At 37.9% G+C, this 23,338-nt stretch overlaps 1 protein-coding gene and 1 non-coding gene across 2 annotated transcripts; both read left to right on the top strand.

Annotated features, from left to right (window-relative positions):
• The first annotated feature begins 5,678 nt into the window (after positions 1-5,678).
• On the top strand, positions 5,679-16,699 carry LOC134825724 (sodium-dependent neutral amino acid transporter B(0)AT3-like). Its single transcript, XM_063837934.1, has 17 exons — positions 5,679-5,703; positions 5,888-5,994; positions 6,115-6,196; positions 10,769-10,881; positions 11,513-11,610; positions 11,846-11,938; positions 12,139-12,274; positions 12,532-12,597; positions 13,045-13,155; positions 13,344-13,477; positions 14,237-14,342; positions 14,670-14,761; positions 14,886-14,998; positions 15,209-15,368; positions 15,518-15,695; positions 15,952-16,115; positions 16,324-16,699. Exons 1-17 carry the CDS (start codon positions 5,679-5,681, stop codon positions 16,439-16,441), a joined length of 1,896 nt encoding a protein of 631 aa, XP_063694004.1. The 3' UTR covers positions 16,442-16,699.
• On the top strand, positions 14,514-14,602 carry Trnay-gua (transfer RNA tyrosine (anticodon GUA)). Its single transcript is given in 2 exon segments — positions 14,514-14,550; positions 14,567-14,602. It is a non-coding gene; the product is annotated as a tRNA-Tyr (tRNA).
• Positions 16,700-23,338: the final 6,639 nt, after the last annotated feature.

Raw genomic sequence — 23,338 nt, 5'->3', positions numbered from 1 at the left:
GGTCTAAAAAATTACGCCCTTTAAATTTCACGCCCCTTGGGGAAAGAAAAGGAAAAAGGTTCAAAATTAAAAAATTAGCCCCCCCCAAATTTTAATTAAACGGAAAAAGCCCATTAGGGGCCCATTTTTTTCAGGGCCCCTCTTGGGGAAAAGACAACGGAAAAAGTCTAAAAAATTTTAGCGCCCAATTATTTCACTTCCCCTTAGGGAAAAACCCCGGTTTAACCCCCCCCCCCCCCAAATTTTAGGGGGCCCATTTTTTCCCCACCCCTCTTGGGGGAAAAACCTTTAAAGCCCCTAATATTAGCCCCCCTTTAAATTTTCCCCCCCCCCCTTCCCTTTTAAAAGGGGAGACCCCCGGTTTAACCCCCCCTAAAAATTAGCGACTTTAAAATTTTAAAAACCTTCCCTTAGGGGCCCAGGGGAAAAATTTTTCCAATATTACCCGAAAAAATTTTTTCCACATCTTTTAGGGGAAAACCCCACGGAAAAAGGGTCTAAAAATTTAGCGTCAATTTTCACGTCCCCCCCCCCCTTTAAGGGAAAGAAAAGGAAAAAGCCCCCAAAATTTTAATCTCCATTAAATTTCACATCCCCCAAAAGGGACCCCCGGAAAGTCTAATTTTGGGCTTCCCAATTTTTCCCCCGGGGGGGGGGTCCCCCTTGGGGGAGAAAAGGGGAAAAGGCCAAATATTACCGGCCCCCAAAAAATTTCAACGCCCCTCTTAGGGGGACACGGAAAAATTCCCCCCAAAAAAGGCGCCCCAATTATTTCAGGGTTCCCCCTTTGGGGAAAGCCCAACGGAAAAGTCTAAAAATTAGCCCCCCAATTTTTTTCCACTTTCCCTTGGGGAAAGACCCCGGTAATTCCAAATTTAGGGGCCCCAATTTTTTTCCCAAAAAAACCCCTTAAAAGGAGACCCCCCTTTTAAAAAGCCCCCCTAAAAAAAAAACGCCCCCATTTTTTTCAAAACTTTTGGGGGAAAACCACGGTGGGGCCCCCAAAATTTTTAGGGGCCCCAAATTTTTTTTCACATCTTTTAGGGAGACACGGTAAGTCTAATTTAGGGGGAAATTTTATTTTTTCAAACTTTTAAAAGGGGGGAAAAAAACCACGTAAAGCCCCCAAAAAATAAAACGCCCCAAAAAATTTCCCCACTTTCCCCCCCTTTGGGGGAAAACCAGGGTTAAGCCCTTTAAAATTAAAAGCGCCCATTTTTTTTTCCCAGGGCCCCTTGGGGGAAAAACCACGGTTTAAATTCTAAAATTTCTTTCAATTTCACGCCCCCCCCCCCCTTTAAGGGGACAGGGAAAAAACCCCCTAAAATTTAGTTTTTCTTATATCACCCCCCCTCATTGGGGAAAAAACAGGGGAAAAAAGCCCCCTAATATTAGGGGCCCAAAATTTAATTTTCACGACTTTAGGGAAAAACACGGTAAGTTTTAATTTAATTGGGCCCCCCAAATTTTTTTCCCCGTCCCCCCCCTTAGGGAGACCCCGGGAAAAAAAAGGGCCCCTAATATTGGGCGCCCATTTTTTTCCACCCGCCCTTTTTAAGGGAAAAAACCCACTTTAAGCCCCCTAATATTGGCGCCCCAATTTTTTTTCCCCGGTCCCCCCCCAGGGAGAAAAAAATTAAAAGCCCCCAAATTTTACCCGGGCCAAAAAAATTTCCACCCCCCCCCCCTTTAGGGGGCCCAAGGAAAAATTTTCTAATTTGGGCGCCCCCCCCAAATTTTTTTCACGCCCCCCTTTGGGGAGAAACGGAAAAAGCCTAATTTTAAAGCGTCTTATTTAAAGGGCCCCCCCCCTCTTGGGGAGCCCAGGGGTAAGCCCTAAAAAATTACTTAAATTTTTTTTTCCCCCGTCCCCTTAGGGAGGCCCAGGGGGAAAGGGCCCAATTTTAAAACCCGTAAAATTTTTTTTCACCCCCTCTTGGGGAAAACAGGGTTAAGCCCCCTAATTTTGGGGGTAAATTAAATTTCACGTCCCCCCTTGGGAGGGGGGGGGCGGAAAAAGCCCCCCCCTAATAAAAACGCCCAAAAATTTCACGCTCTTAGGAAAGCCCCAAAACCGGAAAAAAGCCCCAAATATTACGCCCCTTTTTTTTCCACCCCCCCTCTTAGGGGGGACCCCGGAAAGCCCCAAAATTTTAAAAAGCCCCCCCAATTTTTTCAAACGTTTTCCTTAGGGGGGACACGGAAAGCCCCTAAAAATTGGGCCCCCAAAAATTTCCCCGGCCCCCTTAAAGGGAAAAAGGGTTTTAAAAGGCCCCCCCCTAATATTAGCTTTCATTATTTCCCCGTCCCCCCCTAAAGGGGAAGACACGGAAAAGGGCCCCCCCCCAATATTTGCGCCCCCAAATTATTTCACGCCCTCTTAGGGAAAACAGGGAAAAAAAGAAATTCCAATTTGGGGGCCCAATTTTTTCCCAACGCCCCCCCCTTTTGGGGGGAGACAGGGTTTTAAGTTCTAAAAAATTAAACGCCCCTTTTATTTCACGGGCCTCTTTGGGGGAGACAGGGGAAAAAACCCCCAATTTAAAAGGGGCCCCCAAATTATTTCCCACGCCCCTTTTAAAGGGAAAAACCACGGAAAAAGTCAAAATTTTAAAGCGTCAATTATTTCCCACGTCCCCTTTAAGGGAAAAACGGTAAAGCCCTAAAATTTTACGTCATTATTTCCCACGGAAAAGCCCCCTTAGCGCCCCCATGTTTTCCCAACGCCCCCCTTAAAGGGAAAAAAACCCCGGGAAAGGGGCCCCCCTTAATAAAACCCGCCCTTTAAAATTTCCCCCGTCCTTAGGGAAACAGGGTTAAGCCCCAAATTTTAAAAACCCCCCATTTTTTTTTTAAACGCCCCCCCCCCTTTAAAAGGGAGAAAAGGAAAGGGCCCCCCAAAAATTTTAAACGCCCCCAAAATTCCCCACGCCCCCCCTTAGGAGCCCCAGGGGGTTAAAATTTCAAAAAATTAAAAGGGGCATTTTTTTCACGCCCCTTTTTGGGGAGAAAAAGGGAAAAAATTCTAAAAATTAGCGTAAAATTTTTCACCCCCCCTTAGGGAAAAACCCCGGAAAAGCCCCCCTAATAAAAACCCTCCATAATTTCCCACGCCCCCCTTTTTGGGAGGAACCCCGGAAAAAGGGCAAAAATTTTAAAGCGCCCCATTATTTCACGGAAAGGGCCATTAGGGGCCCATTATTTCACGTCCCCTTAGGGAAAACCCCCCGGTTTAAGTCCTAAAAAATTAAAGCCCCTTTTTTTTTAAACGCCCCCCTTGGGGAAAACCCAGGGTAAGTCAAAAATTTTAGAGCCCCCAATTTTGATTTTCCCCGCCCCCCCCCTCGGGGGAAAGAAAACGGGTAAAGAAAAAAATTTTAAGCGTAAAATTATTTCACGCCCCCCCCCTTAGGGAAAACCGGGAAAAAGGCCCCTTAATTTAATTGCGTCCCATTTTTCACCCCCTTTTTGGGGAGCCCAAGGGTTTAAAAATCTAAAAATTAAGGCGCCCCTTTTTTATTTCCCCGTCCTTGGGGGAGAAAACGGAAAAAAGCCAAAATATTCCGCCCAATTAAATTTTACGTCCCCCCTTTAAGGGAGACCCCCCGGAAAGGCCCCTAAAAAACCCGAAAAAAAATTTCCAGGCCCCCGCTTTAGGGAGAAAGGGGAAAAGGCCCCAAAATTACCCGCCCAATTAAAATTTCCCGTCCCCCCAAATTTTCCCAAATAAATTTAAGTTTTCCCTTTTGTTTTTTTTTATGGGTTTCGAATTTTTTTTGGGGAAAAACGGGGTTTTTCAATCACAGCAAAAGGACGGGTTTTTTGGCATGTCTTTGTTTATCGTTTTGGTTTTTTTTTTTGTTTGGGTTTTTTCCGCGGTTTTTTTATCTAATTTTTTTTTAAATTCCTAAAAAAACTCGGCTAAAATTTTAAAATTCTCAAAATAAAGCCCCAATTTTTTTTGAAAAATTTGGGAGCCCCCCTTTAAATTTTATTCGGATTTGTGTTTCCATAAGTCCTTTAACCCCAAATTTTTCCCCTTTTTTAATGGGCCAAAACCCCCCTTTCGTCTGCACGCCCCTGTAAAAGGGAAAACGAAATTTTTTCCAAAAGTTTAAAATATTTTAAGGCCCCTTTTTTTTCCTGCCCAATTTTTAAACCCAAAAAATTCCCTTTTTTTTTTAAAAAGGGGAAATTTTTTGGGGCGTTTTCGTTTTCCCCAAATGAAAAAATAGTTTCCCGTTTTTAGGGGCAAATTTTGGAAAAAACCCAAAAAAAATTTTTCGTTTTCCCCACTGAAAAAAAAAAATTTTTCCTGAAATGCGGGGCAAAATGTAATAAAAAATCACCCCCAAAAATTCAAGTTGAAAAAAGTTTTTGAATTGGGGTGGGGAAAAAAAAGAAAATTTTAAAACCAAAAAAAAAAAAAAACCCTTTCCTTTTAAATAAATGTATAAATTGTATGGTAAGGCGATTTGAAAAACATTTTAAAATTTTGAAAAACCCTCCATTGTTATGCATTTTCCCCCCAAAAAACCCATACCCCAAAAAAACATTTTTAAAAATTAATTTCCCAACCCTTGAAAAAAAAATAAAAAAAATTGGAAAAGAAGGGTTTTGGAGGGGTTTTTGGGCAAAACAATAGCAAATTAAATTAAAATTTAAAACCCTAAGTTGCGCCCCCCAATTTGACTCATCGCAGTAAATAGAACGTATTGTGATGTAAAAGTTGATATCAACATCAATATTCGTGCCATCGATACTTACAATTAATCAATGCATTCTATTTCATTGTTCTATAAGACATATCCTATATTTGTGATCTATATGATAACGATACAAATATATAATAGAATTATAATGTCCTAACAATATATAATAATAATCCGCCAGCGCATGCCTTGATTTCAAGTCATGATCTTCCGATATTGTTGGTTGAAGAAATTAAATTCTTCCGACTTTTATTTATATGACAATAACCGGCTGTTAGTATTTAGTTGGTTGGTGAGTTGTCTGATAACTATAAGTTGTTGCGAACGTGTGATCACCTGAACATGCAGTCCATAGTACTACATGATACACCGGCCAGACCCCTGAGTATGAGTGAAATAAAGCAGCATTCGCATAATAGTAAATTTGGTCCTGGACATCGTCCATCGAAACGAATAGATCTGAGCCATAACCAAAAGTTTAATATGGTACAAAATCACAAGCGAGATCTTCGTGTTGAGTATCTTTTGCAGATGAGCGGTTCTAACGGTAAGTAACGCGTGATATTTAACGCGTGATAAGTGGAGCGTGATAATTAGCGCGTGGTAAATAAAGCTTAACAGCCTAAAATCCAATTTTAATCAGCAATATTTTTTGCACTACAGTGAACTATAATAGTCCATTACCATAACCTACTGACAGACGTGTTTAACTCCTGCTTACAGTGCTGAGTGCTATGTAATCCTGAACTACGGTGCTATAATTACGACAATAACTATACTATATGGCTGCATTTTTCTGCGGTATCGGACACCTGTTTTTTAGTTCTAAACTACTCAGAAATATTTCGAAAATAGTTGTCTAAGTGTGTAGTACATTCGTGTTGTTATCGAAATTGAGCTGTGTCCGTGTTATCCTTGGACACATCTTATAATCAGGAATTTGATGAATGATTCGATCAATCCATAATGTTTAACTACTTTGCAATAACTGGTAACTATAAACTGGTAACTATAAACTGGTAACTGGTAACTATAAACTGGTAACTGGTAACTAAACTTGTTTTCCAGAACCACGTGCAAACTCGCCATTTTGTTGAACAACCAAGCTTTTAAACGGTCTAAATTAACTATTAGTAACTGTAAGAAGAAATATGTTCGATCCTCAACTTTTTCAGCAACAGGACGAAATGCTCGGTTCAATCAATTTAAGAACCGAGCAAGCTTCGTTAAGAAGAATGTAAAGCAGGTCGATAAGCAGGAGGAATGGGGGAGCAAGTCAGAGGTGAATAATCGCTATCAGTTTATCTATTTTATCTGTCACAACTCGTTTATTTTCAATCGTATGATCCTTTTTAGTGACAAAATCATGATTTGATAATTGATTAATTGGTTATCTTTTCAGTATATTCTTTCACTGATTGGGTTTGCAGTTGGTATTGGTAACATATGGAGATTTCCTTACCTATGTCAGAAACACGGCGGAGGTAAGCAAACCAATTTATTTAGAATAAAATTTACTACTTATTTAGTTATCTTTATACAATATCTTTGTCGCATAGTAGCGGGGTAGTAAATACAGTGTTTCGTTTCGTTTCGTTTCGTAAGCAATAAGTATACGGACACGTTCATTTGAGTTTGAGGATATTGGTAAACAAAAATAATAGCGTTTTTGACGATAGTGGCTTAATTTTGACATCTATTAACTTAGCACGTTCAGAAGTTCTGAACATTAGCCACGTAACTCATACTCCCATATGCACCGCTCAGAAAGAAAATCTATTGTTGTTAGGCACTATAATGTTTCAAATGTCACATTTTGTGTGACTTAGTTAACTGCAGTTGTCTAATTATCATTCCTTGGTCTGAAATATAGTAAATTAGGTCAATCTAACAATTATGATACAACATTGGTTAATGGGCACGGATCGAACGGTTACAAGGCAATATTTGGGTAACTTTGTCACACTCATGATGCCATACCTCTATTCTACTGTGAGGTGTCCTAAAAACCCTTTTCAACTCATTATTTGATGGTTGCTCTACCAATCATAGCCCTAAAATATGTTCTTTTGACTAGTTAGCTAATACAGGCACTTGGTTATTGGGAAATGAGGTTAATTCTGTCACAATATATGAAATTTTAAATTTTGGGCGAATTATTTATATCTGATTTTGGTTTGAAAGGTGGGAAAATTTTATATTATGACAATGTAGTTGATGCAAGTTAAGATCAGTTGATATTGTTTACATTGTCACAAAAAATTATACGAAATCGTAAATAGATTAAAAACAATGATTATAGAATGAAATAGTCTCGTATAATAACTCTTATAATAACTGATGTGACAAAGTAAACATGTCTTGCCCCTATTTGGAAGATCTATATTCTATACCTTTATTAGAATATTGTCCAGAATATCAGAGCTTAAGTTTAACAATTTTAGGTTAAATTTGTCAAAGTCACTAAAAATGTGACAAAATTAACTTTTCATGCCCCAACAATTTCAAGATAGTGTGTAAAAATTAGCATAGGCTGCTTTATTACCTATATAAATCAATCCAAACTACAAAAAAATATATGTTAATGTGATGATGATTACCTAACTCTTATAATAACTGATGTGACAAAGTAAACATGTCTTGCCCCTATTTTGAAGATCTATAACTCTATTAGAATTCAACATTCTTTCAGAAACGATTGGAAGAATATTGTCCAGAACATAAGAGCTCAATTTAAAAAATTTAGATTAATTTGTCAAAGACATTAAAAATGTGACAAAATTAACTTTCCCTGCCCCAACAGTATCAAGATAGTGTGTTAAAATTGGCATAGGATGCTTTATTACAGGTATATTAAAGTATTAATCGATCCAAACTACGAAAAATATCTTTTAATCTGATGACGATTACCTAACTCTTATAATAACTGATGTGACAAAGTAAACATGTCTTGCCCCTATTTTGAAGAACTATACCTCTATTAGAATACTATGTAACTTTATCATCAACAAAATTTCGATAAACTAGTTATTTTGCCAGCAAGGAGCTAACAGAGTTATAATAATTTTTTGTGACGAAATTACCCTATTTTTGACCATGTAGTGGTAGTTTAATTGTGACACTGTTAACATATTACCACCCGATAATGATTTATGTGACTGGTGCATGGTACTATCAGTGTTGTTTGATCCATAGTACGTAATATAATGGGTTTAAGCTGGTATATCATTATTTGTTCAATTTCACACATGTTCAGATATCATCAAGATTATGTGACAAAGTAAACTTGGTTGTGCCTTCTGTGTTTTAATTCCTTACGACTATATGATATAATAACAATTCCCAGCACTTCCAGGCTATCAAATAAACTTACACTACTCAGCATTGCTTATCAGGGTGCCCTAAACATTCATCACATATTTTCTTTAATGTGTGACAGAGTAAACCTGAATGCACCATCTAACGAAAAAAGTCATCAAATATGTAGGTAATGGTCATATGTACCCATCCAATCAACTGGACACTAAAAAATTTGGTCAAACACGGCAGCAAGGGGTCCATATTTACTCCGTCACATGTTTTTAGTGTGACAATGTAACCATTTCCGTGCCGGCCGTATTTAAGCGATATCTTATCACCTGATTAAGATATCGTTATGTGACAAAGTTAGCCTAGAGGATGAGACGATTATCCTAACCATCAAGGGTTTAAGTAATTTCATAGTGTGACAAAGTCAACTACACTGTGCCTTCTAATAGGGTCAATTATATTTACCAATATCCTCAAACTCAAATGAACGTGTCCATAAGTAAATTCATTCGATTTTCATCAATAATATGGTTATCAATATCGCTGGTGTTGCAGGAACAGCGCTTCATATGGATAATATCTGTTAACTTATTATTTGGGAAGAAGAATTTCTTCTTTAACAAATAATACATTTTCTGTTTGCTATGCGATTTCCACATACATTTCTAGGGCTGTAAGCATTCTTGGGGCTAGTTATTTTGGGCGGATGTACAGTATTTTTGTGATACATTAGTACCTTTACTGGTTTGCACATGTAAAGCCCACACTTGCTCAGATAATTGTTCCAATTTGTTCTATGACAGGCTGGCTTAACATTTGCATTATTTGTCGCACCATGTTGGTTTGTAACTTTATACCTATCTAGCTGATCATTTTTATTTCGCATGTACATTGTAAACTGTACGTACGTTAATATTGCAGTTTCGTGTTTCTTCTTAATATTATGCATATTACATCCTGAATCCTGATTCCTGTGTAATATATTGTAGTTTTAAAGTATCAGCTTACGCTGGTTCGGACACACTGCTGTCTGCAATCCTTTTGCATTTTTTACTTTGTTTAAAAAGTTTAAAAGTAGCTCAGGAGTGGCTCTCGGAAGATTTAAAGCACAATCGATTTCACAAGGTTTTAAAAACAATGGACTCCACTCTAGCAATGAACCGGAAAAAGGCTGCATCAGCAGCTAAGAAGAAGGAAGCAGTGGAACTGAAAAAGGAACAAGAACAGCTAATGGAGGACGCCACAACCACGCTTAGCCAATACTTCATGTTTGCAGTGGGAATGGTTATCATTATCTACATCGGATTCTGCTACCAAGAAATGGCTAAAGACATCGAGCGAACCTTTTTCAGCTTACCTGATCAATGTGGCGAGAAGGAAATAAAACAAAACTCTTCCAACTACGAATACGGGTTAGATAGTTTGGTAATGTTGGGAGATGTGCAAGTTCCCAAGGCTGTTGCACAAGAAAGTATTGACTATGAGGAACCTGAAAGTTGGATACTCAACGGTGACACAATAACAAAAGTAGGAGGAAACTACTGGTATGTAGCTGTAGATACCGATATGTCAGGTATTTCAGGGGGTATGTTGAGGAACTGGTTTGAAACTGTTAATTGTTCAGATATGTATAAGTGGTGGCATCCAAAGGATCATGAATATGGTGTTTGGTTGGATCATGACACTTACGAAGCAAGCAGCTCCCTTGTTGGCAGACAGGGTAAGATTCACAGGGTTAAAGAGAGAGTTGGAGGCAAAATGAACAAGCTAGATATATTCTTCCACGATCCGTGTGTTGGGAAAGATTGTGACGTCCTAAAAACACAGGGTGTAGAACTGATCCTATCCGGAAAAGTCCACGCTCATCTGACTCCCATAGGACGAGTCTACGCTGGGTTCTTTATCCACACACTCAGAGTAGATGACACAGGAAGCACTCTCCACTCACGCTTCACTATGGGCAAGGACGTGCACTGCCTGGATAGTCCCAACTCTTGGGGGTGCTTCTTTCTTGACACTTTTCAGTGGCTTGTTAAGAAGATTATGTTATCAGATAAGAACGCTGCGAGCATTTTCATTCATTGTCGGGAAGAGATGTTTACTTTGGGTAGGCTACTGGCTAAATTGAATAACGTTGCTGCTAGGGGATGAGCTAAATTCCTGTTCTGTGTTTATGAAATTGGGCGGAATTTGATGAAAGTTTTGATTATGTGTTTATTGATGGATGAACTGAATTTAAGAAATTTTAGGTTACCCTACTCGATTTACTTTATAAGGGAAGCAAATTGGTATTATTTTCTGCCAAATATACATACAATTCAACATTGAGTCAAGAATAAAAATTATTTTCAAGTTGATCCATCAAACCAAACAGATGTTTATCTAACCCTTTTCTGTTTTCGAGGAGCTAATTAAAATATCAATTAACTTGTCGCGACATTGTCTATTGAGATAACTATTTTCTATTTAATTTGATAAAATAGTCTTTATTCATTTCGATTGTTACCAAATTTTTATTGTACGAACAGAATATTCGAAATTTCAAGGTACGATTGTCGATTCATGAACGACAAAAAAATGGTCTTGACATATTTTAAGCTATAAAACCGTAAAACGGATACATGGTAAATTAAAAATGTTCTTGCGTGATGGCAGTTCGGCTAATATTTTCATCAAAGGGTCAATAACTTGAATTATAAAACTGAACTTTCGATTAACTTAAAAACTCCTCCCTCTAATTTGACCAGGTGCGTTCCTGTTCGCGTACGTGGTGATGGTGATTATTGAGGGTCTGCCACTCTTTTGTCTAGAACTTCACATCGGTAATCACTTTAAGAAGAGTGTTAGTGGTAGTATGAGGGTGAGTGACTTCAATGTGATAATTATTAGTAATTATTAGTAATTATTAGTGATTATTAGTAATTGTTAGTAATTATTAGTGATCAATATTACAATTCATGAATTGCTTTAGTTTAATCGATAATATTATAATTCATAAATTGCTTTAGTTTAATCGATGATATTATAATTCATAAATTGCTTTAGTTTAATTGCTATAGTATAAAACTTGAAGCTGAGCTTGCCATTTGAACTTTCATTTATTTGTTCTATAATTCATAAATTAGATTATCAACAATATGATATTCTATGAACAAAATTAATGGTAATCGATCAAATGTCGTAGCTTAAATATGTCGTTGAGAATTGCCTGATCGCACCAGTTTAGATTTCATCCCTGAATCAGTAAGTCAGTGCGAAAAGGGAACTAAATTTGACAACTGACAACTAACAAGTGCGTGCCGGCTGTATGTCGTACAGGAATCGTTTATATACGTACTTGGTTTTCATTGGTCACTGCTGCAACCAGACAGCAAATCTCGGTCACCAAGACCGATACAGTTCGCTAGCTCCCAGAAGTAGTCACATCCCATATCCATTAACCAGCAAATAAATCCACCTTATTCAAAGATCAGCACTAACAATGTTTTCAGCACATCAAGAAGGGGTTGGTTGGAGTGGGCTGGTGTACTATCACAGTGTGTTTCCTGTGTGCTGTTTACTACAACTCTATTATCATGTGGATTATAAGGTGAGAACATGTTTAGATTATTGTGGAATGAAGTTGTCAAAATGGCAATGCATTTCACAAATTCAGTGCAGAGACAGTAACTACTACTAGAATAAACCTCGAATAAAGATCATCATGAGTGATCGGCGATGATAAGGTAGCAACTGAGAAGAAATTCAATTTTCTCAATTAAAAATAACTTTGCAGGTACTTTTTGTAAAGATAAGGAGTTGCTAACCTAAAAATAACTTGTCAGATACTTGTTCGAGTCCTTCGTGAATCCCTTACCTTGGTCAGAGTGCAAGACGGATCATATCTGCTGTCTGGAAGACAAGACTCAATACTACTGGTATGGATACTCGTGGCGTGGTGAAGTGCTTTAATCTTAACATAAGTGTTTAAATTTAAAGTTTTACTCAGCAAATAAAGTCAAATAACTTGAACAAACATTAAGTTTATTGTCAGTTAAATAAAATTGGATCTCTTATATATTTACTTACTTCACACTTAATTAATTAACTGCTAAATTACTCAATTCAATCTAATTAGGTATTACGAACATTTGCGGCTGTCTCCTGATATCCGTGAACTGGGTTCCTTCAACCCAACTTTAGTGGTCTGTTTGATCATCTCCTGGGTCACCATCTTCATCTGTATTTCTAGAGGAATCAAGAGCTCTGGAAAGGTAATATAACACGTAATAATTACTAATCCACTAATTGTACTAATTAATTTCTGTTTTGCAACATTGAACATGGAATTAGCATATTTGACTGCGAGCCAAAAACAACGAGAATTAGTGTGGTATTAAAATGTTATTCGTGAAGTTGAATACCTATTTCAGATACTTAATTTTCATTTATTTAATTGGACGCGATTATTAACAAGGAATGGGGCCTATATAATGAGTCTCTCCATGTTTATAAGAATTCATTCGTTAAGATGATAAAGGGAATCGGAAATGAAGGGGAACTTAAAGATGAACGGTTAAAACGGCTACGTAGGTTTGTAAGTATGCCAGCATCAGCCAAGAATGACATAGATTTGTCATGAGCGAGATAATGAATATGTAAAAGTGATCAGAAAGATAAAGGTGAATCCAAGAAGGGAGTGGAAACTGGAAAGTTCCAAAAGCAACCCACTCTAAATTATCACTATGATTCTTCGAATGATTCTTTGAATGATCCTTCTTAAATCTTGATCTAAAGAGCTCTCTCATCTTTTCTGTAACGATATTGTATGCTTACCTGAATAGTCATGTTGGATGAGCAATTAGTTAAATTCCTATTGAATATCTTATTAATCATGAATAGATCAATTCACACCGATCAGATCTATAATAAAAATTTCAGCTGTATGCCCTCAATTTCGTCTTACAATAAAATATATTTGTACACTATTATTAGTTTTCTACAGGCGCGATAAGCTAGAAACCCATGAAGTTTGTCCCCTCAGGTGGTATATTTCTCAGCAACGGCCCCGTATGTGGTACTGATAATCCTTCTGTTCCGCGGGGCTACCCTGGATGGAGCAAAGGATGGTATCATGTACTTCCTCAAGCCGGATGTAAGTTACTCTTCCCTTGTTGTATCCCGTCTCTATGCTGTATAAACCATAAAACATGATGTTAATGCAGAGTAGAACCGTATGGAACTTTGTAGTTTCTGTCCCTTGTTTATAACGTGTCTTTATAGCTTTATGCAACAATGATATTCACATTTCACCGCCTCACTAAAATGCTCATACTTTTGAAGGCAAAAAAGCTGTTAGACCTAAGTCTATGGTCGGATGCAGCCTCGCAGATATTCTACTCTCTTGGTATTGGGTTTGGTGCTATCGTGTCATTCGCCTCCTTTACCAAAAACTGCGACAACGTCATCAGAGACAGGTTAGATAACAGTTCACGCCATTATCATAAGCTATTATAGAGATACAAATTTAATGGCACAATTTTGCTTCCATGTAATACAATATACAAGGATATTTGCTCAGAATTCAGCGTAATTATTATTCATGAGTTATCATATTAATTACTATAAATATTACAATAATTTAAAAGTTTTAAGTAAAAAGTAAAAGTTCGAATAAATAATAATAGTACAACCACCACGAAAAGTCATGGTGACGAAAAATTCAAAGTTAGAAATTGAGAGGCAGCAGTTATATATATACTCGTATATAGTGTAAGCCAATCATCTCAGAACATGGACAAAAGGATTTCGCGATTATTTTGGCCAAAAATCGCGATACCGCGATTTTTAACAGGCTATACATTAAACTATACATAAAATTTGTCGCAAATAATGGGAAAATCGTGATTCTGTACACGCCGCGATTTCCTTTTGTCCGTGTCTCAGAACTGCATGAGCCAACACCCAACATCATAACTGATGTGAGAACTGCGAATTTAACAACGAGGTCTGATCCTCATCTAGTTACATGTTCGATGTCTGTGTGAAGGTAAAATGGTGAAATCCTCTGGATCAGGCAGAGGTCCAGTGTTGCTCTACCACTTTGACTTATGTCCCTTAAGCGCTTTCAACTACCGTTCACCGAGCTTTGACTGCGGCTTCGGCCGGTGGAGGGTCCACAGTAGTCCCATTACCTTAGTGATGTGCGAATTAAATAAAATGTGAATTTATTCCAGCATCATCATCACGGTGGTAAACTGCTCTACATCAATATTGGGAGGGTTTGTCATCTTCAGCATTGTAGGCTACCGAAAACACATGACAGGTGCAGACTTTGATCAGGTAAATGAAAGAGGTTAATTGAATGGTTAATTAGTTAATTGATTGGTTAATTAGTTAATGGATTAAATGATAAGCTTTATAAATTTGCAGTTATATTTAATTAAAGGAAATATGATCAGTGCCAAAATTCTCGTAACTTTTTTGATATATATAAATTTCCATTGCACGTAACCTCTGGTAGCTCAGTTGGCAGAGCGGAGGACTGTAATGGTATCCCCAAAGTAATCCTTAGGTCACCAGTTCAAATCTGGTTCGGAGGATATTTTGATGATTTTGATTAGTAAAACGTATCTATTTTTAGCTCTTATATATATTACATGTTTTCAGCTTGGCTCAGGGCCAGGTTTGGCATTTGTAGCGATAGCTGAAGCAGTGGCCAACATGCACATCTCGCCTTTGTGGGCCGTCTTGTTTTACAGGTGAAAGTGTTATTTTTTATTGACAGGGTGATTCAAATCAATATTATCCATAATGAATTGCGTAATCAATTAATATATAACTGATTATGTAATTGATATGCCAATTAACTAATTATGTAATCAGTATGTTGCTGCTACTTGGATTGGACAGTTTGTTCGGCTTGATGGAGAGTATGTTGCATCAACTCAGAGAAGAAATCCCCGTTTTGAAGAGGATTAAGAAACACGGTGTCAACGGTTAGTTCAGGTTCTTTTCACTGCTATTACTGATACTATTACTACTATCATAATTAGTTTAAACTCTAAATATCGAAAATTCATGTACAATGTATTATAGTATTATGTATATTGTATAATGTACACATATCCCTATACTATATACATTATACATTATACATCGGTCAGGGATATGCAATATATCACGAATACACCCTCCATTACTTTCAGCATGTGTGTGTTTCCTAATGTTCCTCCTGGCCCTGCCTACAGCTACTAACGGTGGACAGTACATTGTTAACCTGATGGACACCTGGGCGGTCTCCATCCCCCTGTTGTTCGTTGCTTTGGGAGAGATAGTCTCCATTGTATGGTTCTACGGTATACACAGGTTAGATTAAACTCTGTAAATAGTGGAACACTTTATGTTATTTAAGCATCCGCTAAAAATTTTGTCGGTGGTCTAATGGCTAAATATCCTGATGATCTGAGTTCAATTCTCACTGCTGTACCTTACACTACCTTCTAACTGCCCTACAGGTTCACGAGAGAAGTGAAAGAGAAGACAGGGTACCAGATAGGATGGTACTGGCAGATATGTTGGGTGGTGCTGTCTCCCTTGGTCCTGCTCATCCTCATCGGCTTCTCGCTATTCTCCTACTTTGGGGACATGTCTTACAGTCAGTTTATTGGCTGTGCGGGGATTAATAGTGGACTGGTACGTTCTTTGGTAGATTTTTTCTAGAGTTTTATACTCACGGCCACATACTAGCTAGCCAACTACCACAACTCTTGCTCCTATGTTACACTACGTTTTGATTAGAAGTAGAAAGTGCCAATATTTACTGCAATTATAATTAAATTTTTGAATGAATAACCTTGAAGTTAAATTCTAACCAGAAAATGAATTTTGATAGAATTACCCAACGGGCACTTTGAATGATAAATTGCATTTACATGACAACCATTTACAGGCAAGTGAAAACGGCTCAATGTTAGAGACAAATAACGGCTCAGCTGATTATAATTTAACTGGAAACATGACCAACTTTAACTATGGTATAGACTACAAAGAGTGGCAAGTCAGTTCTAAACTGCCAACGGAGGGTATCGTGGCTGCTCTCTTTTTTCTTCTGACGTGAGTTTTTTCTTCTTTTTGATTCCTTTTTCTCCCTTTTCTCCCTTCAAGTGTATAAATGGAATGAGTTTATTCTCCTTCAAATATAAAATGTGTCTCCGTTTAACAAGTTGTTCCTCCTCGTGTGAGTTATACATCTTCCTAAAGTTTACTGACATTATTTCTTCTCCAAACATTGTTTCCACTTTTAACACAAATCCCCCCACAGACCACTGCTAACCCTCCCCCTGGGAGCTCTCTACGGTCACATATATCCCAACACTACAAATGAGGAACAGGTCCAAGCTAACTTGGAATCCTGCCCGGAGGAGAACGAGGTACTTTAAACAATTGTGAGAAAACTTTGAGGTACTCTAAAAGAATCTGAAGAATTACAGCCCTACTGATCCAGGACCCTAAACACGCCCTTATAGCAATACAACACTTACTACAGAGTGTCAACTCTCTTCACAGCAGTCAAATCCACCATGACGTAATCAGATGTCATTTTAAGGACTAATATAATTTATAATTGATATCTTTGTAGATGTCGGACACGAGCAAGTTATTCAGCATTATAATAAACATTCCGTGACCCTACCTTTAATGCAATATGCAGTCGGCAACGATTAAGAAGATCAAATGGTTTATAATTTCTATTTTGAGCTGAGACATATCAATTTTTGGGACTATTAGTATTATAGCGTTAATGGTACGCCGAATGGATGTCACAACTTTTATGAATGCACATATTTATGTATGCAGTTATTCAATGAATAATGCATTATTAAGTCCCATACTTGTAAAATTATTGGCCCGATTCGACAGTACCAATCACGCGTTTAACGCGTGAGATGCATTGCCAAGCGTAATGAATTTAGCCACCGCGCTAACGCGCTCACGCGTGGAGTCGGCCCTAAACTTGAAACAAACGGGAAAAAATTAGGGTGCTCGTCTTGTAAGATTATGTACATTAGATATTTGATGTTATTTTGAGCTAATATTTTTATGAAGAATGTTTTAATTTTTGAATAGTTTAGGTAGAATTTAGGTAGAATGTAGGAGTGACGACCCACATACAGCTATGGCTGGAGAGTCTACGCCCAAAATCAAGATGGGATCAACACTGTGTGCTGTGCTATTTGTTTTCGCTGTTTGTTCTTGGAATGTTAGGGGCTTGGGTAGTCCAGACACTGCGGTTAATGATAAAACTCGGTCTGAACGACTTTTAAAGAGGGAGTTACTGGGTAATGACTGCAAAAGGTACGGTATGGACATTGTGGGACTACAAGAAACTAAGTGCATTAATCAGGTGGATATCATACTTCACAACAACTACAGACTGTTAATTTTTGATCAGAAAGAACAATGTCATGGGGGTATTGGATTTGTTATTAGCCCTAAACTGCAACCTTTTATCACAACTTTCAAACAGATCTCTGATAGAGTTGGGTATATTGATTTTTGTTTTCCTCTCAAGGGTGGTAGTAATAAGAATTTCAGAATCATCAACAGTTATGGTCTCACATCTCTTCGTGCTCAACAACAGCCTGACAAACTGTCTCAGTTCTATAGAGATTTACACAATGTATCATCTACTCCATCAAAATGGGAAATGTTCCACTGCGGAGATTTTAACTCAAAGCTGGGTAAACGAACTAGGGTTGATGAACAATTAGGTCTGGAAGGTTTGATAGGTAGACATGGTATTGGGACTAGAAATGAAAATGGGGAGCATTTGCTTGAATTTATGGTTAAAGAAGACCTAACAGCATGCAATACTTTGTTTGATCATCCAAGTAGGCACAAACTAACTTGGACTGGTGAACACAGGACTAAGAGAAATACTCCTATATACGCTCAACTTGACTATGTGCTTTGCAGGAGGAGATCTACGGTTTTAATAAAGGACAGCAGATCATACGGAGGCGCTGAGTTACGATCTGATCACAAACCTGTTGTAACTCGATTAACGCTGAAAAATCATGTTCTCATTCACAAAACCAAAAAATCAGATAGCACTCAGTTTGACTGTTCAACTCTCTACAGGGATAAAGAACTCAGACAGAAATATCAAAGTGCGATTGCTGAAAGGTTATCAGGTAAAACTTATCCAGATGACCCAAATGAGAAAATGAATGAACTTTTTAGTGACATACGTGCGTGTGCTGAAGAAACTATACCCCTGAAAGGGAAATCCTCTAAACAAAATTTCTCCAGTGATCTAACAGTAGCTTCATTAGTTGCTAAAAAGCGTGATCAGACTCTAAAGATCAAATCAGCCCCAAATGGTAGTGATGTTAGTGGAGATAGGAGAGCAGTAAGAAAGATTCAGAATAGCATTTCTAAGAGACTTGTGCAAATAAATAACATGAAGGCTGACGCTCTAGCAGAAGAAATAAATAACACTGACGATGCTAGAAAGATGTTTGAAGCTTCAAGATCTTTAGCTGGAATAAAAAAGTCGGGTAACATAGTGGTCAATGATATCAACAACAACCCTATTGGTACTGATTTAGGGAAAGCAAACACAGCGAAATCTTTCTTCGAAAAACAACTAACAGAAGGAGTTGAAGCTGGCCTGCAACCTTTTACCTGCGATCCAAAACCACTTGATAACCCCATTACACCAGTTGAAGTTGAACTTGCTGCAAGTAAACTCAAATCAAACCGTGCCAGTGGTCCAGATAATCTCCAGAATGAGTTGATAAAGTACGCCCATCCAATCACTTTTGAGAAGTATGCTGAGGCAATTAACGAGTCATTTAGTGGGAACAAATACATAAGTTCAATAGGACAAGGTATTGTGACTCCTCTACAGAAGCCCGGTAAACCTAAAGGTCCCCTCACAAGCCTTAGACCACTTACACTGTTAAACGGATCAAGGAAGATGCTCACTCAAATTGCCTTAAAACGGGTTGAGAGTAGAATTGACAACTACACCATGCCATGGCAGAGTGCTTACAAGAGAGGTAGGAGCTGCTCTGACATTGTGTGGGCTCAGAGAATGCTAATATCTGTTGTGATGAGGAAGAAATGGACATTTAGCAAAATGGGTATTGATATGAGTAGAGCTTTTGATACCGTGAAAAGGGACACTATCATCAATGTTTTGAAGGATGCTGGTTGTTCGGAGGACGACATTCGCTTAGTTCAATACCTTCTATCGAATACTCTCCTTAGAGTTCGTGTTAACTCCTCACTGTCGGAAGAGTTTGAAAGTTTACTCGGAGCCTTTCAAGGTGACAGTTTATCTGGAAAGCTATTCACACTTATTCTTGCAGCAGCCTTACACCACCTCAGAGCTGTATCTGGGAGACCAAACCCACCAGTATCAGAACTAGGTTTTCCAACTGAGTGGGAATATTCAGACGATTGTGACTTTGCTGACGAGGACATCGAGAAACTGAGAATTTTCCTTCCTACAGTGAAGGAGATTCTCAAAGACTGGAACTTCCAAGTAAATGAAAGTAAAACTGAATTCAGTACCTTCTACCTGGCGAAAAAATCTGATAGAGACACAAACGGTCAGCCATTAGCTAATAACGAACCATGGCGAAGTAACAAGTCACTAGGTTCCTTACTCTGTACTGAGAAGGACATTCAAAGAAGGAGAATCCTAGCTGAGATTGCTTTTAAGAACTTTGGAAAAGTATGGTTGTCCGGCAAGAAAATTTCCCTTGAAAGAAAGCTGAGGTTATATGATGCTCAAGTTGTATCTGTATTGATTTACAACTCAAATAGTTGGAGTCCTAAGAAAGCAACCATGGAGAAAATGGACACACTCCATCGTAGACACCTCAGGTCCATTTTAAACATCAAATGGCCTAAAGGTATGATAAGCAACAAAGCATTGTATGAAAGGTGCAAAGTTGAAAAGTTATCCAAGCGTATTGAACACCAGCGGTGGAAGATGTTTGGACACATTCTCAGGAGTATGGAGAACACCCCAGCCCAAACGGCTCTCTCTTTTTCTATTGAATCAGATAATTTATTCATTGGTAGATTGGGGAGACCTAGAATGAACTTGTTATCGGTTTTAAGAAGTGATTTAAGTAGTAGAAATTTGCAAATGGACAACTTGCATGAATTGAACGAAATTAGAGATATAGCTGCATGCAACAGATGTTGGGAAAATCTTTTTCAAGGGTACAGTTTACCGCATTAAGGTATTTTTAAGAATCATTTTTGTCGGTAAGATCCTGTTTTATAATAATAATAATAGTTTATAGATCGGATTCTGGTACGGTGAGGCATAATGTTTTGACAAGTGACTATGATTCTGAGTTTTTATTGATCAATTATATTGGACGCTAATTGGTTAATCGCCATGTCACGTGTCAAAAAATATGCCTCACCTCCCCACCTAGTAGCGGCTACTACTGTTTACTAGTACTATAACTAGCTATAACTGCTTAAAACTGAAATAGAATTACATGCCAAAATTCGAAATTCATTAGCCAGCTTTTTATTTTTTATAGTTATAGTAAGGATTTACCTCAATTTCAAAATCCCAGGCTTAGTGTTCATAAAAAATGACAAAATGGCGGAATGACAGCGGCTGAGCGCCGGCCTGTTAATATTGAACATGTGATGTGGGTTAAATTTAATTATAGGTAGTGCGCCATCGACAGTGTGAGTGAGCCGCGCGTGCCGACTTTGTATCACGTTGCGACCCCCAAGGTCGTTTCACTATCGTTCTGACGATACAGGGGGAGCCGCGCACTTCGTGCGCGGCGGGTCATACAACGTATGACAATGCCGACTGTAGGATGGTTTTTAGCGCTACGGCTAATTTCGTTAAATAGTGCAAAACTTGCTTCCTCGATCTATTTTAAAAGTCCTATCTACCAAGTAATACACCATACTTGACTTCAAAATTAGGTATACTGCACCATGTTCACTAAATTCGTGGCCGTAGCAAATTAGCTTAACTGCTGCAAATGAGCAGTCTAAACGATTTTTGCAGCAAATTGTTTAACTTTATCTAGAGACAGCTCAAGCTATAATTAGCGGAAACAGATCCTACAACGAATTGTAGTTATAAAAACTTGTTTGTAAGTTTGAAATGTTAATGGTTCCTAATCCTACTTCTTTAGTTGTTTCCAAATCGTGTGGATTGATTCTTAAATGTCGGCGCTATATACTCCTAGTACATAGTATTTTCCGCGGTGCTACAAGCGAGCATGCAACTGCAAATTACTTGAATATGTTGAACCGCGACCGACACGTTCTTGGATGTCTGACAATTACCGTTTAAACAACTATATATATCAGATATTTTAGTTTATTACTATTAGCTTTTAGTCTTATTCGGTTACATGACTTTGTCAATGACAGAGTACGTTAATGTTACACTTAAAGTTAATTATACATAGCTAAATAAATGTTTTAGATTTCTTGTCATCTGCATCTTGTATCGTAATTATTTAAGAAATAAATAAATAAAAGCTAATTAAATTAGCTTTTACTTATTTATTTCTTAGATTTAAAATTTATTTTTTCGATCATCACGATTCACGAACATGCGGCGGCTTTGGTCTAGGAAACCCAGGAAAGCTTATATATAAAGCATATATTAATATATGAAAATAGGACAGCAAATGGAGCCATGTTTGTAGTTTGGCCATATTCTATTTTTTGAAGCTTTCAATTTCTCTCGATATCTTACTTCCACTTCCAGTACCTTTCAATGTCTTGTGCCAACTTCGTGACACTTGCAGTTGCAGTAAATTTGACACGTTGCAACCCCTTTTCGCGTGCGGCCGGCCGGAGTGCACGCTTCGCGTACACGAGAGAGGTATACAATTGTGTAGCAACCTGCAACAGTAAATGCGTTCAATACCCGAATCTGATATCATTATGGAAATACTAATTACTATTTAAATCCAAATTGTTTAGTCATCCAAATCGTTTAATAAACCCGATTGAAGTATGGGGAAATTATTCAACCAAAGGTGAGACACCATGACCAGACAGTAAATACTTATATTAAGAACATTGCACTTTCCAATATCCGTGTCCAATAGCTGCAGTATAAATTGATCGAAGACGATTTGTTTTATTTTTGTTGATATGGAGCAGCTTGCCACTTAGCTCCAGGATCATTATAAAACATAACGCCGGACTTCTAGGCAGTGTGTTTGGTTGTGGGACACAATCAACTAGGAAAGGTTGAGAAACCTGAAAACTCCCTAAAGAGTTATGAACAGAGTGTGGGCTGACTGACTAACCTGTGATTAGAGTTTGCCCGACTCTATGATTGTGGCAGACAGTATCTTCTGAGTTGTTGAGATTCAGAGTATCCTTTGTCGGTGTTGCTGGTTACAAGCTCTTGTTGTAGGCGGTAGAAAGATGATTACTGACACCAAACTCATTTACGTGAAGGATAAGAAATAATGAGGTTATGCAAGTGGAAGCTGTAGGGAGGTAATGATTAAATGAGTAATAATATAAAAACGATTAATCACAATGCTGGCAAGCATAACCGTTGCCCTTATATTCACAACACTATGTACCCCCTATACTATTATATCCCCTTTATTGTTTTCCAGGCATTAAGACTCATCGAAAGTAGTTCAGCAGGTATATTTAAGTTCAAAACATTCTAATTCAATGTTAAAGATGACAGGAATAAGAAATAGTTATGTGGAGGTTTTTAAGAAATTTGCGCAAAATACGCGCCAGCATGTTATACGAAATTAGGTAAAAAACCCAAAATCGCCATATTCAGGTGCCTTAAAAACCATGTTAAAATTGAGTTAGAGATCTGAAACTTTGCAGAGCGTCTAGACCTTGTCCAAATCGACTGTAAACAAAATTTCATGTTTCAGGAGTATCGGGAAGTGGGTTTTCTGGAACCCCTGTTTTACAACAGATTGTCGTGAAGCTATATATATATATACTAGAAACCCGCCGCTAGTCGAAAGCTTTGTTCGAGGAAATTTTAAGCATCAGTTATGTTTTAATTTCTCTTCATCATATAGCCCCAACTTTTTACCGCATCAAAAAATTTCAATCACAACCAAAGTTATAAATATATATAGGTATATAGCGTCATGAGGGTAAATGTGAGCTAGTTGTGAAATTCTGACGTAGCATACAGCATAACACCGCGCGTTGAAATCCGCTGTAGTCGAAAATTTTATTAAAGGACACTATAAGGGAGCGAATTTATCGTTCGAATTTATCGGTCATCGCTAGTCAATGGTCAAACAATCCAACAAATATGCTTTAGTTCCCGA

Source organism: Bolinopsis microptera, unplaced genomic scaffold (genome assembly GCF_026151205.1).
Source record: "Bolinopsis microptera isolate Bmic1 unplaced genomic scaffold, MBARI_Bmic_1.0 sca40, whole genome shotgun sequence".
NCBI lineage: Eukaryota > Metazoa > Ctenophora > Tentaculata > Lobata > Bolinopsidae > Bolinopsis > Bolinopsis microptera.
Note: the sequence above shows the minus strand (reverse complement) of the source record. Positions and strands in the feature narration are given on the sequence as shown.

Bases quoted from the DNA above. Each gene is read 5' to 3' on its own strand.
- LOC134825724 (XM_063837934.1), top strand. From the start codon at position 5,679: ATGTTTAACTACTTTGCAATAACTG. The intron at 14,762-14,885 runs GTGAAAGTGTTA...TTATGTAATCAG, and splicing joins TGGGCCGTCTTGTTTTACAG to TATGTTGCTGCTACTTGGAT. The intron at 14,999-15,208 runs GTTAGTTCAGGT...CATTACTTTCAG, and splicing joins TAAGAAACACGGTGTCAACG to CATGTGTGTGTTTCCTAATG.